Source organism: Stylophora pistillata, chromosome 3 (genome assembly GCF_964205215.1).
Source record: "Stylophora pistillata chromosome 3, jaStyPist1.2, whole genome shotgun sequence".
NCBI lineage: Eukaryota > Metazoa > Cnidaria > Anthozoa > Scleractinia > Pocilloporidae > Stylophora > Stylophora pistillata.
This window is the reverse complement of record NC_142521.1, coordinates 12,795,289-12,815,605: the sequence shown is the minus strand read 5'-3', so window position 1 is coordinate 12,815,605 and position 20,317 is coordinate 12,795,289. Positions and strand designations below refer to the sequence as shown.

General features: G+C 39.0%; 1 protein-coding gene and 1 long non-coding RNA gene across 13 annotated transcripts; one reads left to right on the top strand and one right to left on the bottom strand.

The window, feature by feature from the left end:
• The first annotated feature begins 4 nt into the window (after window positions 1-4).
• Window positions 5-18,625, top strand: LOC148734571 (uncharacterized). 2 transcript variants are annotated; one of them, XR_015999459.1, is made up of 2 exons: window positions 5-175; window positions 17,242-18,625. It is a non-coding gene; the product is annotated as an uncharacterized LOC148734571 (long non-coding RNA). The 2 variants fall into 2 exon arrangements; XR_015999458.1 differs by having other exon boundaries at window positions 8-1,064.
• On the bottom strand, window positions 3,100-15,389 carry LOC111335214 (uncharacterized). Of its 11 annotated transcripts, none has more exons than XM_088755484.1 (8): window positions 15,164-15,389; window positions 13,279-13,351; window positions 10,077-10,340; window positions 9,131-9,332; window positions 6,140-8,640; window positions 5,744-5,960; window positions 5,090-5,109; window positions 4,309-4,584 (listed from the first exon to the last, which is right to left on the bottom strand). In XM_088755484.1, exons 2-6 carry the CDS (start codon window positions 13,291-13,293, stop codon window positions 5,754-5,756), a joined length of 3,189 nt encoding a protein of 1,062 aa, XP_088611610.1. In that variant the 5' UTR covers window positions 13,294-13,351; window positions 15,164-15,389; the 3' UTR covers window positions 4,309-4,584; window positions 5,090-5,109; window positions 5,744-5,753. The 11 variants fall into 11 exon arrangements, with proteins under 11 accessions (XP_088611603.1, XP_088611610.1, XP_088611611.1 ...); XM_088755485.1 differs by having other exon boundaries at window positions 5,754-5,960; XM_088755488.1 differs by having other exon boundaries at window positions 4,321-4,451; window positions 5,754-5,960.
• Window positions 18,626-20,317: the final 1,692 nt, after the last annotated feature.

Below are 20,317 nucleotides of genomic sequence, written 5' to 3'. Positions count from 1 at the left end.
TTGGTGACGCTCATCAATCAAAATAATTGCTCTGGAGCATTCGCAATTAGGTCAAGCCGTTGTATATGTTTTCGGATAGATGATCAGGCTTTTGAGGCTAATTGATGAAGGAGGAGACTAGGTGTATTTACAGCAGAATGAGACAAAGGAGGTTTCAGTAGTGTCTAAGTATCAGGTACCTGAAATAACGTATATAAGGACCAACTTCTTCATATTTCCCAAACCGAGGGCTCTCTAAAAAAGGATTAATACAAAAAACAGCCGATCAGATTTCTGCTTAGGACCTCGTCTTAGGACAATTGAATCTCAATTTGTGATCAACTAAGATAAAAAAAAGTCCTTATTTTCGACTCTTACTGCTGTCTGAAACACGTCGAGTTCACAGATGGTTAGAGTGTATAGTTATACTATCGTCGGCAAACCCATAAGTGTTGGACAAACCGCTGAAGGCTTCCCAGAACTAGGGCAAACCGCTGAAGGCTTCCCAGAGCCAAGCCATGCGCATTTTTGCATTCTAATTACAAAGGGAATTTACTGAGGAAGAGAGTCATCAATCACGATCGTCCGAGAAATAACTTCAATGACACTTGTATGGTAAAGGAAAAAAAGTGTTTTCTCTTACTCTAACCAATATGTTTGTTTAGCGAGGAGGATTGCACCAGCTGCCGGCTGTATGGTAATGTTTGACAGTTGAGACAAATTTATCAAGGTAGCTAGCACTAGTTTCTTCGCGCGGGGAGTAGGTCACTCTCGTGCGTCACGCGCGAGAGAAACGCGCGAAAGAAGCGAAAATTCAAGACAAATATGGCGGCGCGAGGCTTCTTTCGGTCTACGCTAATTTTGTCTTATTTTGTAAGAAGTTTGCCTACCAGGGTGTATTTGATGTATTCAACGGCCACTACGTATGATTCGTATCTAAACGAAAATCCAATCGAAACGAAATCTCGCGACAGCAAAAAAGTGAGAACCCAGGTGAAAGAAAATCTGCTGGAAGAAAGAAAAGACTTTGAAACTCCAAGGAAAAGAATATGATATAGCCAGTAGTTGTGAGTAAGTCCTTCAAGGTGAGCCCGTGATGCTGTCTTTGACGGCTATTTAATGATTATCTAAGCAATAAACGTCTGTAAACATCAGGTCGTAGGTGCCCGCGCGAACACACTCGATAGTCAGCAGTAGCCATAACAGATCATGACCAACTTTTAATGCGCGAGAACGCGCGTGGGAATTGCTAAACTCACGAAGGCTATTGCATGAAAACAAGTTCGGTGACCACTTCTTTTTATTGTTTCAATATAATATTATCAATGAGTAGAATCGTCAGAAAAAATCCTGGTAAATATTATACCATATTATCTGAAATTCCGCCCCGTAGAGTTTTCTCAAATCTTTGTAGATTTCTTTTTCAAGTGCCAAAAGCAAGCACTAAAAAAAATCACGAGGTTACCAAATTAGGTTCCGAATTATCTGAGCCATAAGCTAAAAAAATGCGTCTGAGAAATCCTTTAGAAGCGTTTCCATGGAAACCGCTAGAGACGAAATGATATCTATTTTAGGATAACCAATGATTATATAATTCATCCCCGTAGAAGTGTTGAACTGGCCCTTGTCAATCTTTTTTGTTGTACTCTTTCAAAGTTACAAACCATCAAAAAGATGAAAACTGGTACGCGAAACAGAAATCTGTTTTAGACGATTACGCTAAACATTTACTCTTCGCTGTCTTATTCTTATTACTTACACAACGTTTTCGACATAGCTCATCACCTTTTAGGGAGCACAACACTTGTTACAAATGAACCTTTACTAGTAATGGTCTATCTGACCGTTGAATTCTCATTGGCTGAGCATTAAAACGCAAATTGTTTCTCCACCCTGAAAACGGAGTTTGATTGAAAGTAACATCTAAAACTAACCTCGCGTGGCAATTTTTGCCTCAGACAAACTTGTGCTTGGGTAAAAATATGCCAGTTTCCTAGAAACAGAGAGTGTTGCCTTGAGCTTAAAGAACAGTTATCCGCTGCCCTTTTATTCGAGAATAAGAGGATTTCCATGGCAAACAGATCCTTAGGTAGTGGTGCAAATCTAAATGATGCTTTGCTGGTTTGTTATTTTATTTATTGAAAGATGAGAAAAAAACTCGTCGAAGATAAATGGAGGAAGGGACAAGATGCTATTTATAGTGAGAACATTCCGTTTTAGATCTGGAGACACTTGGAATATAAGTTGGTCGGAGTGAGAATGGTGAACGTCGAATAAATAACTGTTAGACCATGACAGGGAGGGTCAGTCTAGCCAGCAGTCGCCGATCTGATCTGCCAAATTTACAGGACTAAATTATTCGCAGCACATTTAACAATAAACTTTATATCTACTTAACCCGGTAACTTTTGTTTTTCTGAGCAAACTCGACTCAGATCAGACCATGAGGAGCTTAGAATATATGTGCATTCGCCTAATGTTGAGATAATGAAGCAGTGGTGGATTTAGGGGAGGGGTCGGGGACCACCCCTTTCCCCCTTATTTTGGGTAAAAAAATATCGCGGAAGAAAGAAAAGGCTGAAGGTGTACACACAAACCCCCACCCCCCTTCTAAGCTCCAACTCTGGATCCGCCACTGTACAGTATGCACACCCTGCGTCCGTCGTGTTAGATCTACCATCAACCCGAGCCCTCAGACGTTTGTTTGAACAAACTTTGATCTGCGAACTATCCTTGCTCTACTCGATCGAAGCGGCTTAACCTCGGCTCAGTTATTTTTCCCGGTCTAGTTTCTTTCAGGACTAATCCAAATTTCATTTCAAACAACTCTTTTTTTAGTACAATACAGCCCTAGTTGGGGTAGGTGTTATTTAGACAGTTATCAAGGTATTCCGTTGCTCTCTCTCCTACCCCTGAGTCCGGCTACCCCTGGTATGGATCTTATACCGCGCGTAAACATTTTTATGTAAAATAATTATGTTGGTACGAAATTAAAGATGAACTTTAATAAACATGGGAACTGATCAAGATAGTAAACAAGGTCACTAGTACTCTTACTGTAGCTCGTAAAAGGAAACGCAATTTTCACGGAGTTAAACAAAAGTTTGATAACTTCAAAGATTGGTAAAGGTCTTGTAATTTATTGGAATAAACTCTGGATAATTTTTTAATTATCGTGTTATGTATCGAATATATCACAGTGATCTAAGTGATTACTTTGTACTTATTGGCTGAGTGGGATTGCGCACGCGGGGCCGCACGAGTCACATGATATTGATTATTAATGTTCTTAATGAGCCTTAACTGACTAATGATTCACTTGCACCACCCCGTATTAGTTGACGATGAGCATACGTAATTGAACAAGTATCAAGACAAAAACAGGGTTTTACGGTAGCGTTAACAGCTTTCAAACAACCAAATACACTAAGCTCAAATACAAGTAATAATAATAGTAATAAATAATCGACTTTATTTAAAGAGGGTATACACATAACAGCTTGCGCTGATAAACCAGTGGCCCTCAAAACTGAAGTTAGTAAGTAATACATTCTAAGCCATAGGGATTAAAAATAGAAATGACTAGTCGAACAATGTAACTATTTAAAGATTATAAATACAATAAAACTAGATTATAATACAGCTTCAAAAGAATCAATGTCTCTATAAGAATTTATAAAATAATTCATCAAAGTATTCCTAAGAGAGGAGATGCTACGTTGTTTCTTATGCTTATTTGGAAGACTATTTCATAACTTAATACTACTAACTTGGAAAGACCTTCCTGCCTCAGTAGTATTTCGATACTTGGGACAAATTAGGTTATACTGGCCATGCCTGGTCTCTCTACCATGCAGGGAGTGATTTTTAGTTAAAATACTTTCAATATACGTCGGGGATTCCCCATGCAGTGCTTTATAGATTAACACGCACTTTCTTATCTTGACTTCATTATAATATGGGATCCAATTTAGTTTCTTAAAATTTTCCACAGCTCTTGATCTAATATTACACGCGCTGCACGTTTCTGCAACCGAAACACTCTCATGAGATCTTCTTTAGAACAATAGGTCCAAACTATACTACCATACATCATGACCGGCTTAATAAGGGCATTATAGAAGAGTAATATTTCCTCAATGGGTAAATAAGTACAAAACTTTTTCAGTAGGTCAATTTGCTTGCTAAGCTTGTTACAAAGTTTATCTACATGTTCCTTAAAAGTTAGTTCTTGATTAATTGTGACCCCAAGCAGTTTCTGATGTATAACTTGCTCGATAGCTGTTCCATTTGCTTGCAACTTCAAACTAGGGTCAGCTACACGTGACTTGAGACGCTTGCCAGTTACCAGAATAGATTTGGTTTTCCCGGCAATTAAGACCATGCGATTTTGAGTAGACCATGCGCAAAGACTGTCAATGTCCTCCTGAAGTTTTGCTTCAACTTCCGTTGTCCCCAGAGTACAATGAGCACTAGAGGAAAAGGTAGTATCATCGGCATAAACATCTACAGTAGAGTTTGAGATCACTTGTGGGAGGTCATTGATGAAAGTCAGGAACAGCAAGGGGCCCAAAATACTTCCTCGTGGAACACCATGGGTGATATCTAGTGGGGATGAAGTGCACCCATTTATATTAACATATTGTTGACGGTCAGCCAAGTAGCTCCGGAACAATTGTAGATTTCCATCATGACACCATAGATCTTCAGTTTAGCAAGGAGAATATCATGATTTATCAGGTCAAAAGCTTTACTATAATCAATACACACAAGGCCAGTTACATTATTACAGTCAATAAGTAAACAAACAGCAAGAGTCTTGTCCTAAAACTATAGGAGAGAACAAATCCAAGACTGGGACGAACCATACTCAACCAAGTTACAATTTTCAAATCAATCCAACAAAAAGATTTCCGAGGAATTGCTTTGGGCAAAAGTATGCTTACACTTGAAACAATACTGATCCACCTAATGAACAACTTAGACCTTCATGTTCTTTACTAAATAAGCTACTAATAGTTTATCCTCCAAAATACAAAGAACCTTTCACTCGTCATGTTTTGCAGAATGAAATTCCGGGAGTACACGCTATAAATACAGCCTAACATACCTGAGAAGTCGTTTCGCGTCCTACGTTTTATGAAAATGTAGAAAATAGTTTACTCTGTGATAATCGAATGTTCTACGCTTTGATAGAAGTTTATGCATATGAGTGTGATTAGCCTCTTGGTTTCAAAGAGTCAAAGACAGCATATCATTCGCGGCGGATGTTGACACCGTCAGATTTTTTTTCTAATACTTTTTCTTAAATACTTAATGTAGCAGTATGTAAGAATACCTATTGTTGAATTGCGAAGTTTTGTTGTAAAGTCTTGCTTTATCTTAATCGATACACTTGAAAATGATCTCTTAGTCCATAGAAAGCAATGCTCTGTGGAACTGAACCCTCCATAGACATTGTAAACGACTCTTAACATATATTTTTTTCCAAAATAAACTATGTAATAAGAAAAGATGTAGTTCAGTTATGCCCAATATTGGACGAGCATGTAGTCCTCTTATCTATTATTATATAGCTAGTCAGTTGTAACCAAGCATTGCTCAGTCAAGCTATTTTTCTTTAATTTTTTTAAAATTTTCCAATTAAGGATTAATTGGATAGTTTGAAACTATTACAAATTAATTCTTAATTAAAAATTAAAGAATAATAGCTATGCTGACAATAAATGTTAAAAAGAGGCGGATGATTGATAAAAAAGCATACCCCGACAAACCTACAACGTTTCATTGAACTGTTCCAGTCTACTGACAATCTCTGTCATGTCCGGTCTTTCACTGGGATCTGACCGCAGACATCGGCGAATGAGGTCTTGCAATACACAGTCTGTTACCAGAGCGATTTGACGTTCACGGTTTTGATAATCTGGGAATGTATGAATGCACATTTCACAGAGAAGAACGCCAAAACTGTAGACATCAATCTAAAAAGCAGGACAAGATAAGACAATGACATAAGATCGCTGTTTTCAAAAATCTTTGAGTTGGTCAAGCACATGACTAAAGAGCAAGTTGCAAAAGTACCATGTGATCCTTAACTGTAAAGGACCTATGTAATGAAAACAAAAATCTCCAAGGGAATTATGTAAGTTTATTGTCCCACCTTTGCTGTCTGGTTTTCTGATTTCTGCACTTCAGGTGCACTGTAGGCAAAACACCCTGGGCCAATTGACATGAACTGTTCCTCAAACTTAGCAGAACCATAATCAGACACTTTGCCTCGCCATTGGTTATTCTGTCGCCACAGCAGCACATTACTACTGCTAACATCGCGGTGCAAAATAGGTAAAGGTCTCCTTTGGTGGAGGTAGTTCAATGCTCGAGCCACATCAAGCGAAATTATGGCGATTTCTCTGTGGGAAAGAGATCGTTGTCTCAGTAGTTCGCGCAAATTTGATTCCATCAGCTCTGTTACAAATAGTGGAATTTCCTCGTCGTTAGTCGCTCCGATAAACTGCAGGAGGCAAGGGTGTCGGCATCGCGAAGCAATATCTATTTCCCTCTGGAACAAACTCTGGTTGTAAGGCGAAAATATTTCCGCATGGATTCGTTTCACGGCAACAGAACAGCCACAGTACTTGCCCTCAAAAACTTCGCCCCAGCCTCCAACTCCAAGGGTTTTATCAGTCAACTGAATGTCATCCCGGGAAATAATCCAATCATGGGACTGTGTTCCTGATTGATTCTGGAGGTTATCAACCTGTTGTCGTAGATTCGCATTTTCTGCTTCAATTTCTTCAAATTGGTGTTGGAAATCTGTCCTTAGAGATTCTCGCTCCTCCAAATGCATCCGAACATTTGCTAGTTGCTCTTCCCTTTCTCTGAGCTGTTCATGCTGCTGTCCCAACTGCATCTGAAGGTTTTCTATTTGTTGATCCTTTTCTCTGAGCTGTTCACCAAGCCCAGTAGCTTCTTCTATCATTTCTTCTTTCAGCTGTTGTTCCATTAGGTGCACCCGTAGTTGTGTTCGTAAGTTCTCCTCTTGTTTCTCTTTCTCAGTCAACTGCTGTCTTATCTCCCTCAGTTTTTGCTCTCCTTCTCTGAGTTGTTTGCGAAAACCATTTTCTCTCATCTCTATCTCCGCTGTCTCCTCTCTTGATCGTTGTTCCATCTCCGTAAGTTGTCGTAGCAGAGTTTGCTTTTCATCGTTTTTTTCTGACATTTGCTGTTCCATCTCGCTCAAGCGTCTCTGTAGGTCGAGAGCCCGCTCTTCCTTTTCTCCAAGCTGTTCGCACAACTCAGTTTCTCTCGTTTCCTTTTCTGCTAATTCTTCTCTCATCCGTTCCTCCGTCAGCTTTAGAATTGAACGTAAATTTTCCTCTTGTGCTTCGTTCTGTGTTAATCGTTGCTCTGCATCTCTGAGGTTCGTTCGCAAATTTTCGACTCGATCCTCATTTTTTCTCAACTGTTCTTCTACATTTCTTATTTGCGTCTTGAGATCTTCTTCTCGCTCCTCTGTCGCTGTCAACTGTTGTTTCATCTCCTTCAATTGCTGGTCCTTTTCTTTGAATTGTTCACACAAAACTACTTGTCTCGCATCTTTCTCTGTTATTTCTTCCCTCAACCTTCCTTCCATTTCCCTAAACTCTTCTCGTAGAGTTTCATCTCCCTTGTCTTTCTCCTCCAATTGTTGCCCTTTTTCACTGAGCTGTCTTCGGAGGCTTGCTTCTAGAATATCCATTTGTATGAGTTGTTTTCGTAGCAGAATTTCCACTGTTTCTTTTTCAATTAATTCTTCTCGTAATCCTTGCTCCTTTTCTAGTTCTTGTTCTTGCTTACTCAGTCGTCTTTGGAGCTTTGCTTCCTGACAATCCTTTCCGTTGAGCTGTTTCCGTAGCAGAATTTCTGTCGTCTGCTTTTCGTTTAATTCCGCCAGCAATCTTTGCTCTTTATTCCGTTGTGTTCGAAAAATCTCTTTTTGATATTCCCTTACTGTCAACTGTTGCTCCATCCTCTCAATTTTTCTCTGAAAATTTTCCACTTGCTGTTGCTTAATCATGAGCTGATTGTTTAACAAAACCACTCTAATTTCTGTCCTTATAAGTTCTTTTCTTAACCTTTGTTCAGTCTCACTTAAATCTGATGACAAGTTTTCCACTCTTCGCTCTTCCTCTGCTTCGTGGAATCTAACAGCTGTAATGGAAAAGTCATCCTGGGAGATTCTAAGGTCTTCTTCAGCATTTTGCGTTTGTCCAAGTGCATTATCTTGCTGCTTCTCACCATCTTGAGGTGCTTTGCTCGGAACAGTTTCCTGTTCCTCTTTCACAAGTTGTTCCTCCTTTACTTTTAGTTCCAAAACCTCGTTGTTCTCGTGCTTCGTTTCTTCATTCAAGTCTGCATCAGAACCCATTAATCCCTGTGCCAAAGACTCACTGCTTACAGGAATGCTCTGTTCCATGAGTTGTCCATATAACGTGACTGTTTTATCCCACACGTGATCTGATTCAACTTTGCAATTGGTCATCCCTTCTTGTGACGTAGTTGACTGCATTTTCCAGTCTTCTTCCCATTCTCTATATTCTTCCTCTTGTGGGTTTGATGGTGTGTAATGGTCCTGTTTGACTTCAAGCTTCCTCTCGACAGAAACTATGTCTATGCCCATTTCTAAGAGTAAATCCAAATGACAAAGCTAAAAGCTAAATTTCCCAAGAATTAATTACTCTGTCGAAAAAAAATAATCCCATGCGGACCCAAATGCATGACGAATAGTTGGATGATTTAAAAATCCACAGAGCACCAAGTTCACATGCTCGGTGCACGAGATAATGAAACAAAAAGACACATAGTATTAATTAATAGAATAATGAATTAGATTGTCAAAAGAGCTAACCACCTATAGGCATCCTCTTTAGAAGACCAGATTGACTCCTAGGCAGCGAAGGAGTGCCACATGTATTTGATTTGAAAACAAAATAAATAAGTGATGGTGTCTTTCTGCAGACCAGTGATATTTGCCCTGACAATGCGAGCTTTCATCTATTGTCGCTGTTATAGTCGTTGATGATTAAGTATTGCACCTGTGTTTCATACATAGATAACTCTACGGTTCACCTAACATAATTAATTTTATGTTCAGAAGACTAGTGTTACTCACCTGACGAATCATCGTCGGATTGCGAATCGAATTCCTCAGAACTCTCTTCTTCTTCAGGTGTTTCAAGCGCTTCAGGTTCAGCGTCAAACTCTCTTTCTAGCATAACAGATTCCACAGGAATAAACAAGGAAAAACCTTCTTCACAAGAAAATAGCTGTCTTCCGTTCCTTCTGCCACATCCACCTACGCTGAGCATTTTATCCTGGCCGAAGTTTAAAAAAATTTAATTTCAGTAATTTTATTTTTACTAGAATATCACAAAGGTCACTACAAAATCTATGCAACTATACAAGAGACGATTTTTACCAACTTTCTGGCAAAAAAAAAACAGTTCAGATAACTTATTTGTTTTTTTTAACTTGTTGAAAGTTATCAGCGTTTATCAAACTATAAAACTTCACATGAAATGAAACTCCATGAGATTAGTCGATTTCAGCGCTTTCAATGCAAGGCTGCTTTTCAGCCTTAGGCGGTGGGAAAGTGTTCACTAAAGGAATCAGGCCAAAATACTGCCAATTAGAAAGGAGAAAAAATGCCGCAATTCCAAAAACCAAGTCATTCCTGCAGTTAAAACAACCTATCAGTAGAAGATGATGAAAGCAGCTGGCACTAATCCTGTTCAAATGGCTGACCCCAAGATCTTTGCATGTGACTCAGGAGCTATTACTCTCAGAGAACATCATCTTAGTAGACTATAGTGGGCTTAAGAAAGTTTATTAAGGATAATTTCTTTACTACCTTTAAGAGCCACTCCCTAGTAAGAATATTACGCGTTGTTTGATAAAGTAGTTGAATTTGTAGAAGTATAGTGTTCTTTCTCTCGGTTAAAGCATACTGTAATGAGATTAAGACGTTATCGTTCCCGTATGACTGAATCTTAGATATTAATACTTTTTCTATCATTACTCTTAATCACAAACAAAACTCTTATAAGTACAGGTCTTACCATTTCTAAGCCAAGAATCTTTTGAAAAATTCCATTGGAGTCTTTCTCCTCACCAATATGACGAACAGTTCCCCTGGATACTTCATCCTCGATAAATGTCACAACTCTTTGATTGACTTCAAGTTCTGGGTCAATCTTTTCTCTTTTTACACCTTTTCCTCGAAAAAACCGAGAGAGCCTTGAAAGTCTTGACTTAAGGTCTGGATAATGTTCGCCAGATCTCAGGTCATTCAAACTCATCGCTTTTCTCTGGCTCGGATTTCCCTAGGAACAATTTTAAGATGATGCTTAAGAAAGAGTAACACAAGTTTCTCTGTCTATTAATATATCTTGTCAGACGTTTTGTTGTGTAGCATCGCTGAGTATTTTCACGAGTTTTGCCGTATTTTAAAGAACCCGTAGGACGAGTCAAATACGAATAACGAGTATTAACGCGTTATTTATTATCCAACACGCCAAATTGTTATTTACGGTGCCCAGTAAGGGACATCAGATGAAAAACACTTTTTGTAACAAGCAGGGCTACTTATTTATCTAGCACTGGCACTTGTTTATCTGACATTGCTACTTAATAAGTGGTAGTGCTACTTATTTATCTGGCACTGTCACTTATTTATCTGGCACTGCCACTTATAACTGGCACTGCTACTTACAACAGTGCCAGATAAATATGTAGTACTGCCACTTAGTAAGTGGCAGTGCCAGATAAATAAGTGGCAGTGCCACTTATTAAGTAGCAGTGCCAGATAAATAAGGGGCAGTGCTAGATAAAAAGTGTTTTTCATCTGATGTCCTTTACTGGGCACCGAAGTTATTTCAGTACGGGCGAATTTCGCCGATATTTATTTATGGGGAGTGCGTGACAGAAGTATGCGAAGCGGAACTGAATTGAGCGTTGTCGTGTTGCTGTCTCTATTTTCTTCAATAAACAAGACGATCTAAGATCGTAAGTCGGGCTACAGGCCTTAAGCGTTAAGTTGGACTGATATCTCAACTCCACTTGTATCAAGACTCGTGTACAAATCTTCCCTTTTTAGACGCCTGTTGCTGCCTATGTTACGATAGAATTTATTTCCTTGGTCAACTATGCAACATACGGTTCTGGAATTCCAATAACTACAAGACTTTGCTACTGACTAACACATACATAAAGCCCTACTGCAGAGTATTGTTTACAAGAGCAGTTGTGTTCTCTCAAACTGTTCACCGCAGATATTTCATATGTACCTATCTGCACTCTTCTGAGTTCATAATTGTCACTGAGGGAGTGTATAGTCTGGAAATAATATACCAAGCCCTGAATAGATGGTACTTCTAACAGTACACATGTACCTGAGGGATGGATTCTACCATATTCGTCCCTTGCATGAGAATAAAATATCTTATAACTCCCATTATCAGTATGACAGATACTAACACCAGTACATTCTATTGTCAGAATAAATGAAGAGTAATTTTGTGACAAGAGTGATTCAAAAGCCCTGTCTATCATAGACATACTGTACTGGTATCCCTCAATTATTGAATCACAATGATTTAGATTACCAGTGTAGCTTTCACTATAATTAAGCTGGTAATTTCTCTCAGACAAAGCAGTCACTGACGGTGATTCCGTTTGTATTAAATTACATCTGCCCTGTAGTTGTGACAAAATTGAATACAATTGATTACCCATCTCCAACATTTGTACCAGGTCACTACGGGTATGTATTCCTATTATCTTATTATAAATCAGAGCAATCAAACTCCTAGCAACACATTGTTTTCCAGCATTTTCACCAAAGTACATAATATCACCTTGATGTGGTGCCTTGATTGTTAGAGCAGGATCACGATCGAATCGTCTTCGCATATGGTACTCGATCACCATTGTTGATATTACAACGATTAACAAACATCACATAACGAGACTTGAATTCTTTTGCATAATTATGTTATTTCTTTTGCAAAATCTTTTCTTTTTGTACACACAACGCTGATTCATCACACTTTTGTTGTATATGTTGTAGCTCAATTTTATACTTGGTTCACATTTTATTTTTCTTTGTTCTTGGTCATGTTAATGTATGATAATGAGTTTGAAACAAAGGAAAATAAAATTTGAACCAAGGATAAAATTGAACTACAACATATACTTGGCGATACTTTGTCCAATACATCATCATGTCCGACACCACGTTATTTGGTACCAAACAGACATTCCTGCCCAACAATATGCGAATATAATATACGCACAAAAGCGACAAAACTAATGGAACAAATAGAAAAATAACAGCTGATCATGTACTCTGTTTGAGCAAAAACAACAAGTGTAAGCTTGACAATAACGATAAAGGTCACATAAATATAGCAATTGCGTTTAACCTCACTCTGATGAAAGTCCAACATGGCATCATTGTTTTCGTTTCCTAGAGTTTGATCACGAGGCACCTTGGTTTTATCAGCAAATGTTCTCTATCACGATCTGTCCACATTCAACTCATTTGATTTCTGGTTTGATTCTAGTGAGACCATCGCTAAATCATCTGATTCTTTTGCTATTTTGAGTTCGCGGAACGACCCGTTTCGAAATATGCGCTCATTACACACGCCATCTTTTAGGGGGGTCTACCGCGAACGGTGTGTGGGTCTGTATGCTTGAGCGTTGAAAAGATGACACCATTTGTTAACATAATCGACATATCTACCATCTTCGTCATCGTGGAAAGAAGGGTGCGCTGTTATTAGGTGTCTGTGGTATTCCCCATGGCACGTGACTGGGCTTTGAGGAGAAATACGAGGGTAAACCTATATAGTCGGTCGTCCGACTAATGAAGAAAATTCCTAGTCGTCTACCTTTTTCTTCGTTCTATTCATCTAATAAACTTGGATTTATATTTACCAGCCATTCCGACTCTTCGTCGCCAGAAATATGATTCAAATTGTCCGCCAATTTTTTTTTCTTAACTTCAATCCAATTCTTGGCTTGAGCCATGCGAGAAAACCCGTCTAACCGGTTCTCTGGAGTACATATACCGCATGGTACTTACACTCGTCTATGGCGTTATTTGTACTCTACGGAGTGTGGTTGGATGAAGAGCTGTTATTTTCATTAAATTCTCTCGTTATGGTTGAAATACTTTTGCAGAAAAGAAAAAGAGTGAAAGGAATCTACTCAGCATGCTTCCAAATACTATACGGCCATGTGTAAGGTCAAACTTACCTTTGGTTGAAACATCTAGCAAGTGGACTGTAGATAGAGCTGATGAATTGTCTACGTACTGATAAATGTTTTCCTGATTAAAAAAGAAAATCAGAAAAGCGTATGAGATACTTACTCATCCTTAAGTTGTTACTCAGGAACAACTGGGCCAATTTATAGCGCCTCATACATAGTACTAGAGAATATTGGGTTTTAATTTTTTAATATTGCACGTGGGTAAATTACAAATTTCAATAAGGCCTGTGTTAAGTATAGGAAATCAAGCCCCAATTAAAAGGCTGGTATTAGAGCAAAGGGCCTGTTTTCTTGATGTTCGATAGCAGTAGGTCGTGTAGTTCTAAAAACGACTGGTGTTGCTGCGTGACGTTTTGACCATCTGGGCAGAATTTTATCATTGTTGTTTTATCAGTGGAGTGATATCAGTTTGGCTGATGAAAACTGACTAATTTGTCATTAGTTTTTCCGAAATGCTTGTAAAACTGACGTGGTGCAGCTCAGTTATGGTTAGTCAGCTGCGATGATCTGTCGATAAAGTTAGATCGTTTTGCTCGGTTCGTTGGTTATGGTAAGGCTGTTGTTTTCTTTGGGTCCGAGACACATGCTGAGTAGGTTCTTTTCAAACTTTTCAGTCCCTGAAGATGTCCAAAAGCTCCACCGATTACCTGCATTTTCTATGGTATCGAGTAAATTCAACATGGTATCGAGTAAATTCAGTGTTTCTAAAACTCCTCATGTGGCTTACCGCACTGATCGTGAAATTGTGAAGTGAACTGTGACAAATTCAATTGAAAAGAAACATTGATCGTAATCGAAAGTAATCCACCGGAGGTCCCTAGAGGTTTAACTATGCCTCATACTTTATGTAAACAAAGTTATTTGACGAGTTTGTCGCAGTTTTTTTTTCTTAATTTCCCCCTCTACGTTATTACCATTTACGCAGGTTATGAACTCTTTTTGCAAGCTGATAGTGCGAAGTCTCATTACGGTGTTGTGCACCTTGTTTTGTTTGGTATACTGGCGTTGTCTCCATGTGTTTGTTTTTAACATGGCAAAGCGGAATCAAAAGGGATGTGACTGCTATTGCATACGAAGTCTGACCTGCATCTACGCTTTCTTTGGACAAGGCCGTGGAAACTCGAAACTCGAAACCGAAACTAGACCACATCTGTTTGTCAATATCAACTCAAAAGGTGATAACCGCAAAGTGAATGGTTTTGCTAGCCTGCCACAGAGCTCAATAATTCATTTTGAGATTTACTATTTTCCGAGGTAAGATGGGCTTTGGCAACACAATCTGACAGCCATTTAGCCATTTCTTCCATTATAATTATTTTATTTTCTGTCATATTTTGTAGTGACAATCAAAAGAGAGGAATAAACAGGCTTGATTTATAGTTAGGCCAATTTAAAGGATTTATTCAAAAATTTTATCCCTCATTCTATGGCGATATCCCTTACGCCTGGTGTGACGAGCTGTCGACTGTCACTCGTAGGCTTCGTAGCCTGAGGTTTGGCGGGTAGTCATTTAATGAAAATAAAGCCAGCAGAGTTACAAGTGAATAAACCAACTTTCAAATAGCAAAATAAGAAAAAGGGGTTCAAACACACTTGTCCCAACAATTCTCCCGTTTACCTAACTTGCTGAGATGGACTTTCACAAAAAGCGTGACGACCAGTCATGTATCTACAAGATGGCCGGATTTTAATCTGATCAAAATTGGTAAACAAACTTGCATTCCGCAGATGCCGGAGCTGAACTGAAGGGTTCATATCCTAATAAAGAATTAAAGGGACAATTGTAGCAGATGATAAGAGAGTTGCTTGAATTTAAGGATTCATGTCGACTTTCATTGGCACTTAAACACAAAGAGGCGAATGAACTTACGTCCAACAAAGTGTGATCAGTGCTTCGATGTCTTCGACGGGATGATCGATTCCAGTCAATCATTAGCTATCTCTAAGAACGAAATGCTCGTTATCGTCTTGTTCAGCGATTCGAAACACGTTTCACGTCTGTATCTTGGATAACTAAGAGTTTTCGATTCGAGGATAAACAGGAAGTGGCATGACAGAGAACGAAGAGGAAAGGTGTCATTAACGGGAAAAATTTATCCAGAAATTGTGCATGCGCACTTAAAGGTATTGTGAAATGCCTTTTATTGTTATGAGAATAGATCTCTGTTCTGAAGTGCATTATCACAGGCAATCAGTATGACAATTGGGCCAGCGTCTGTTTTCAACTGACATCACAAACTTGAACCGAGCATAACATAACACTTTATTCCAGGTGAAGAAACAAAAGTTATAAAACATCTTGGAAAGGAAAACAGGAGGTTGACCCTATGATATAAACAGGCATAAGCTATATACCATATAAAACACTCAAGAACTATTTTCAAAAGATAAATTGGATAACCGTTGACTGACGTTCAATAGTAAAAATGGATAAACAAGACAAGCAGCTAATGGATATTTAGAAAGCGCTTCAGCGCACTCTTAAAACGGCTCAGGCTGCCAGCCTCAACAATAGATTCTGGTAGGCTATTCCAGTCCTGTACGATTTGGATAGCAAAAGAATATTTATATGGAGCAAGTCCTGCATCACTGAGTATCTGCTATATTTATTCAAATAACGAGCAGCGTGACCTTATATCATCAGTATGGCGGTCTGGAATCTGATAAATGATCACTCTACGGCTCCTTTGCTTGTCACTGAATGGGAGGAAGACGCTGTTTGTTTCAGTGCAGATCTATATGGAAAATTTCCGTGTGAAGATCCCTTTTCGAGAAACCTCAGGCTCCGTCTGAATGCCTCATTGAACTTAGCAGGCCAAGGCAGGTTACTTTCGAGCAACGTAGAAGTGATTTATTCACAACACTGAAGTGAATTCATTTTTATTTTGGGTAAATTTGCAAATTAGAGTCCGTATTCAAATATATACTTTTCGATAAAAATATATGAAAACATTACGAGCTATTTTTTTATAGAGTAAGAAGAGGACGATGTTCGATTAGCATTGCGCTTACAAACTCACGCATTCAATGCTTGCATTTGCAGAGAGTGTCACTGCTACACGAAGGCAACCATAGGATCCCCCAAAATCCTCTGCCCACCCCTCCCCCCTCGCGGTAAATAATGACTATTCCCTTAAAGGGAACCGTTTATATAAAAGGTAATAAAGATACTATAACGCCGCACATACCACGCATAAAGCTTTGTTCAGATAAAAATCACATTACAATTTCATAGCCGCTTCACCATTGGAACGTCCATGGACTACAATAAATCTATTCGTATATTTTGTTTTTCTTAGAAAGCTTTCTAGTTAACTCTTTTGAAATATCGGTAATCTCACAGTAGAGGTGTTTCATGTAATCCTTAGCGGGTCATGCCATAACCACCCATCCAACCAAACGGATAAGATCCTTGTCTCGCCAAATCTTATAATTCGCGGTGACCGCCGTGAATAACTCGATTGAAAGGCCCTTTTCCCGTTAGCCATTGTGTGAGAAATGGCAGTCTAGGCCAAGAGCACTCAGTGGCAAATAATGTGGGACTTCCTCTTTAATTTTTACAAAACACACTGAACCACACTAGCCAATGATATCAATGCTTTTAAAATGTTTCAGTGGTTTCTAACTTTTCCGGGTATCGGCCATGCAAACGTTCACGTTGTCTGCCATGTTGTGTTGTCTGTTTATTGGATATATAAACTGTAGAAGTAAGCTAACTGCTATCATCTAAACTAAAAGGTTTTTAAGTAAATCTCTCAGGATGGCTGGATGTTTTTTGGGTGTGGAGCCGGCTATCTGCAAGTTCGCCTCATGTCTGTCTTTTCAAAACATTGACTAATAAAAACAATTCACGCACGAAATAAGTGTAGAATTTGACCTACTGAAATTAGTGTAACTTTCCGTGGCGAACTTCAGTAACGACATACTCTATTCCTGGTCTCTCCTCAGGATCTTCTGGTAGGCACTTGTGTATCAACTCTTGAAGCACGTGGTTTTTCACTCTTGCAACTTGTTGTCCTTGCCTTTCAGGATCAGGTAGTTCCCCGATGCACATCTCGTACAGGATAACACCAAAACTGAAGATGTCAGTAGCCTAGTAGAAGCAAGAACATCCTTGAATCAATGGTATTAAACATCAGAATCTTCCTTTAATGCCATGGTCTCGTCTCTCGACAAAAGATAACACTACGAAGTTATTAAAATTTTTGACTCTAAAAGAAATACCCTCACAAATGTCTCAGCCAGGACGATCTTGGAGGTAGGGTCTTTTCGTTATGACTATTCAAGAATACGTTAGTGGTATTATCATTCGGATGATGGTAGTCCTTTTCCAAGACAAACATCATCAATAATCTGAGCAGAAGTCATCATCAGAGAAAAGCTGTTTGTAAGACTATAATGATACGTATGATGCACGATCCTCGCAGTAGAGAGCGCTATTTATGCAAAAAGCGAAAATCAGACCTGAAAAAAATTAGGCCTGTACGCGATTCGAACCACTGACCTCTGCGATACTAGTGCAGCGCTCTACCCCCACTGGTAGCAGGCCGTTAAGTTAATTCGTAATAAACCCGTGATGATAAATCAGATATATATATATATTTATATATGAACTTCATATATATGAACTTCATATATTCATTGTAACTATAAGGATGTTTTTCAGGCCACAATCGGTTGCAGAACTCAAGTGTCGCTCGTTTTTGTGACCAGCTACCTTTCACTCGTCGATACAGTGAGGCGGAACTCTTCTTAATGTCTGATCATTGATCGCCACTAATGTTAAAGAAGTCAACGTTTGTTAGGTGCCAACTGTTGTTGGAATTTGTCACGAGCCTGTATGTACTGAGTTGTTTAACTAAAGTTTGCAGTACGTTGCTAATCAGTTTTTTAGTTTCTAATCAGTCTTTTTCTTTTCTTCCTTTTTTCTTTTGGAGAATCTTCAACAGAAAACATTTATGCCCCTGAGGAGTAAAGTAAAGATCTCATCAACGTCAACAAAAAGACTAAGGGATTGTTCAGCATCGCTGAAACAGGTCTACGGTTCCGGAGAAAAGTATCATTTACACTTGATCGTGCTCCTGCATGAACGATCAGAGGAAACGATTAACTGTTATACCTTAGTTCAAACCATTTACTATATGATACTTTAGATTGCATTGCAAAAAATTGTAATCACCAACCTTTCAGTGTACACCTTATGATCATGAATGCAAGTGAAAGTTGCAGATTGCTTGATATTATAAGTAAGTAGAAAGATTTTACCATTGCGGTCTTCTTCATTTCCTCGGGAAAATTAAAAGTGACTCCCAATAAATTAAGATTTTGGACATGTTTGACTGTTTCGTTGATGCTACGATAGAGAACTGAACAGAAAACCGTGCGAAAATGTCTCGTTTAGTCACTCAGATCACGTGACTTACTACTTCAACGACGTCACAGTATCGGTATCGATATCGATATCGATTAAAAAAATAAATATCGTACTTGGTATCGTATCGATTTGAAAAAGCCGTATCGGCCCATCCTTAATTCTTACTGAAGACGCGCGACTCGATTTGTTTACAATTTTGGTCCACCAATATGGCTGCGTAGCGACCGTTGCTAAGCAATTAGTCACGTGAGTGAAAACGATCTATACCCTTAAAAGCTGATAGTTTCGAAAGAAACTGTTTGGGGCTGCGTCGGTGGGAGTAACGAAATAACTTGAACTTGGATATATCAACAAAGTTGAGGTGGTAAATTGGCCACCGTAACGATTACAAAAGCTGACGTTTCGAGCGTTAGCCCTTCGTCGGAGCGAATAGAGGAATTGTGGGTTGTGTGTGCTTTTAAAGGCAGAGAATGGAGCTACGTTATTGGTGGGAACATGGCAACGAGAAAAACAAGAATAAATTAGTGGAATGAAAAGCGTTCGTTGATCCCTGTGAGATTTAGACTGCCGGTTTGAAAGATGAGCTTTTGTTCAAGATTTTTACGGCTTTCCGTCGCTAGACATTTTAATTTACCTAATCATTCTAAGCAACATATGGCAATCTGCGGTCTTTCCTTACACTTAGGTAGCACGGAAAGTCGTAAAAATCTTGAATAAAAGCTCATCAATCAAACCGGCAGTCTAAATCCCACAGGGATCAACGAACGCTTTTCATTCCACTAATTTATTCTTGTTTTTCTCGTTGCCATGTTCCCACCACTAACGTAGCTCCATTCTCTGCCTTTAAAAGCACACACAACCCACAATTCCTCTATTCGCTCCGACGAAGGTCTAACGCTCGAAACGTCAGCTTTTGTAATCGTTACGGTGGCCAATTTACCACTTCAACTTTGTTGATATATCCAAGTTATACCCTTAAAAACTGCCAAAGTAAAACCCAGGGAGTCCTCGTACATGAAAAACAACTTGATCAACTGTTTGAATTATTGCGTTCACGTAAATGTACACAAGGAACGAAAATGAAAGCCAGTCGAGGCCCGCACATAGTCGGCTGTACTAAGAACTCTGGCAAAGTCTTACTGAATGCGCATTTTGCTGCCTCGTTCCCAAGACCCTCTCGGTTTTGAAAGCAAAGCAACACAGGAACACTATGCTTCTAGGGGCAAAGTTGCTATGATATTCAAAATTCTCACTCATCAGGTGCCGAGCACATATTTTTTTTTTAATCTCGTTTCCAAGAACAAATTCATCCTCAATACTCGGAGCTCTGGTGAGCCGCACAGTTAGCCGAGTAAAAAAGGACCCCAGGCTAGCCAAATACGGCTCTTTTAGCTAAAATCATACCGTATGTTTTAACCCTGAAAAATCGAGTTCTGTCCGAGGTTGAGAATGGCTTTTTCATGAATTTATCCTGTGTTGCATGATCCTCATGTTTTGATGTTTAAATAAAAACGTTCTAATTCTTCAAAATTAAGCCCGTCATAGTGAAGATATGATATTGATTAGATTAGTCGTAGGCGTTTGACCTAATTTCGGAGAAAATACCGCCGGCCATTGCGGGGTGTTCTCCAGGAATTAAGCTGATTCTTA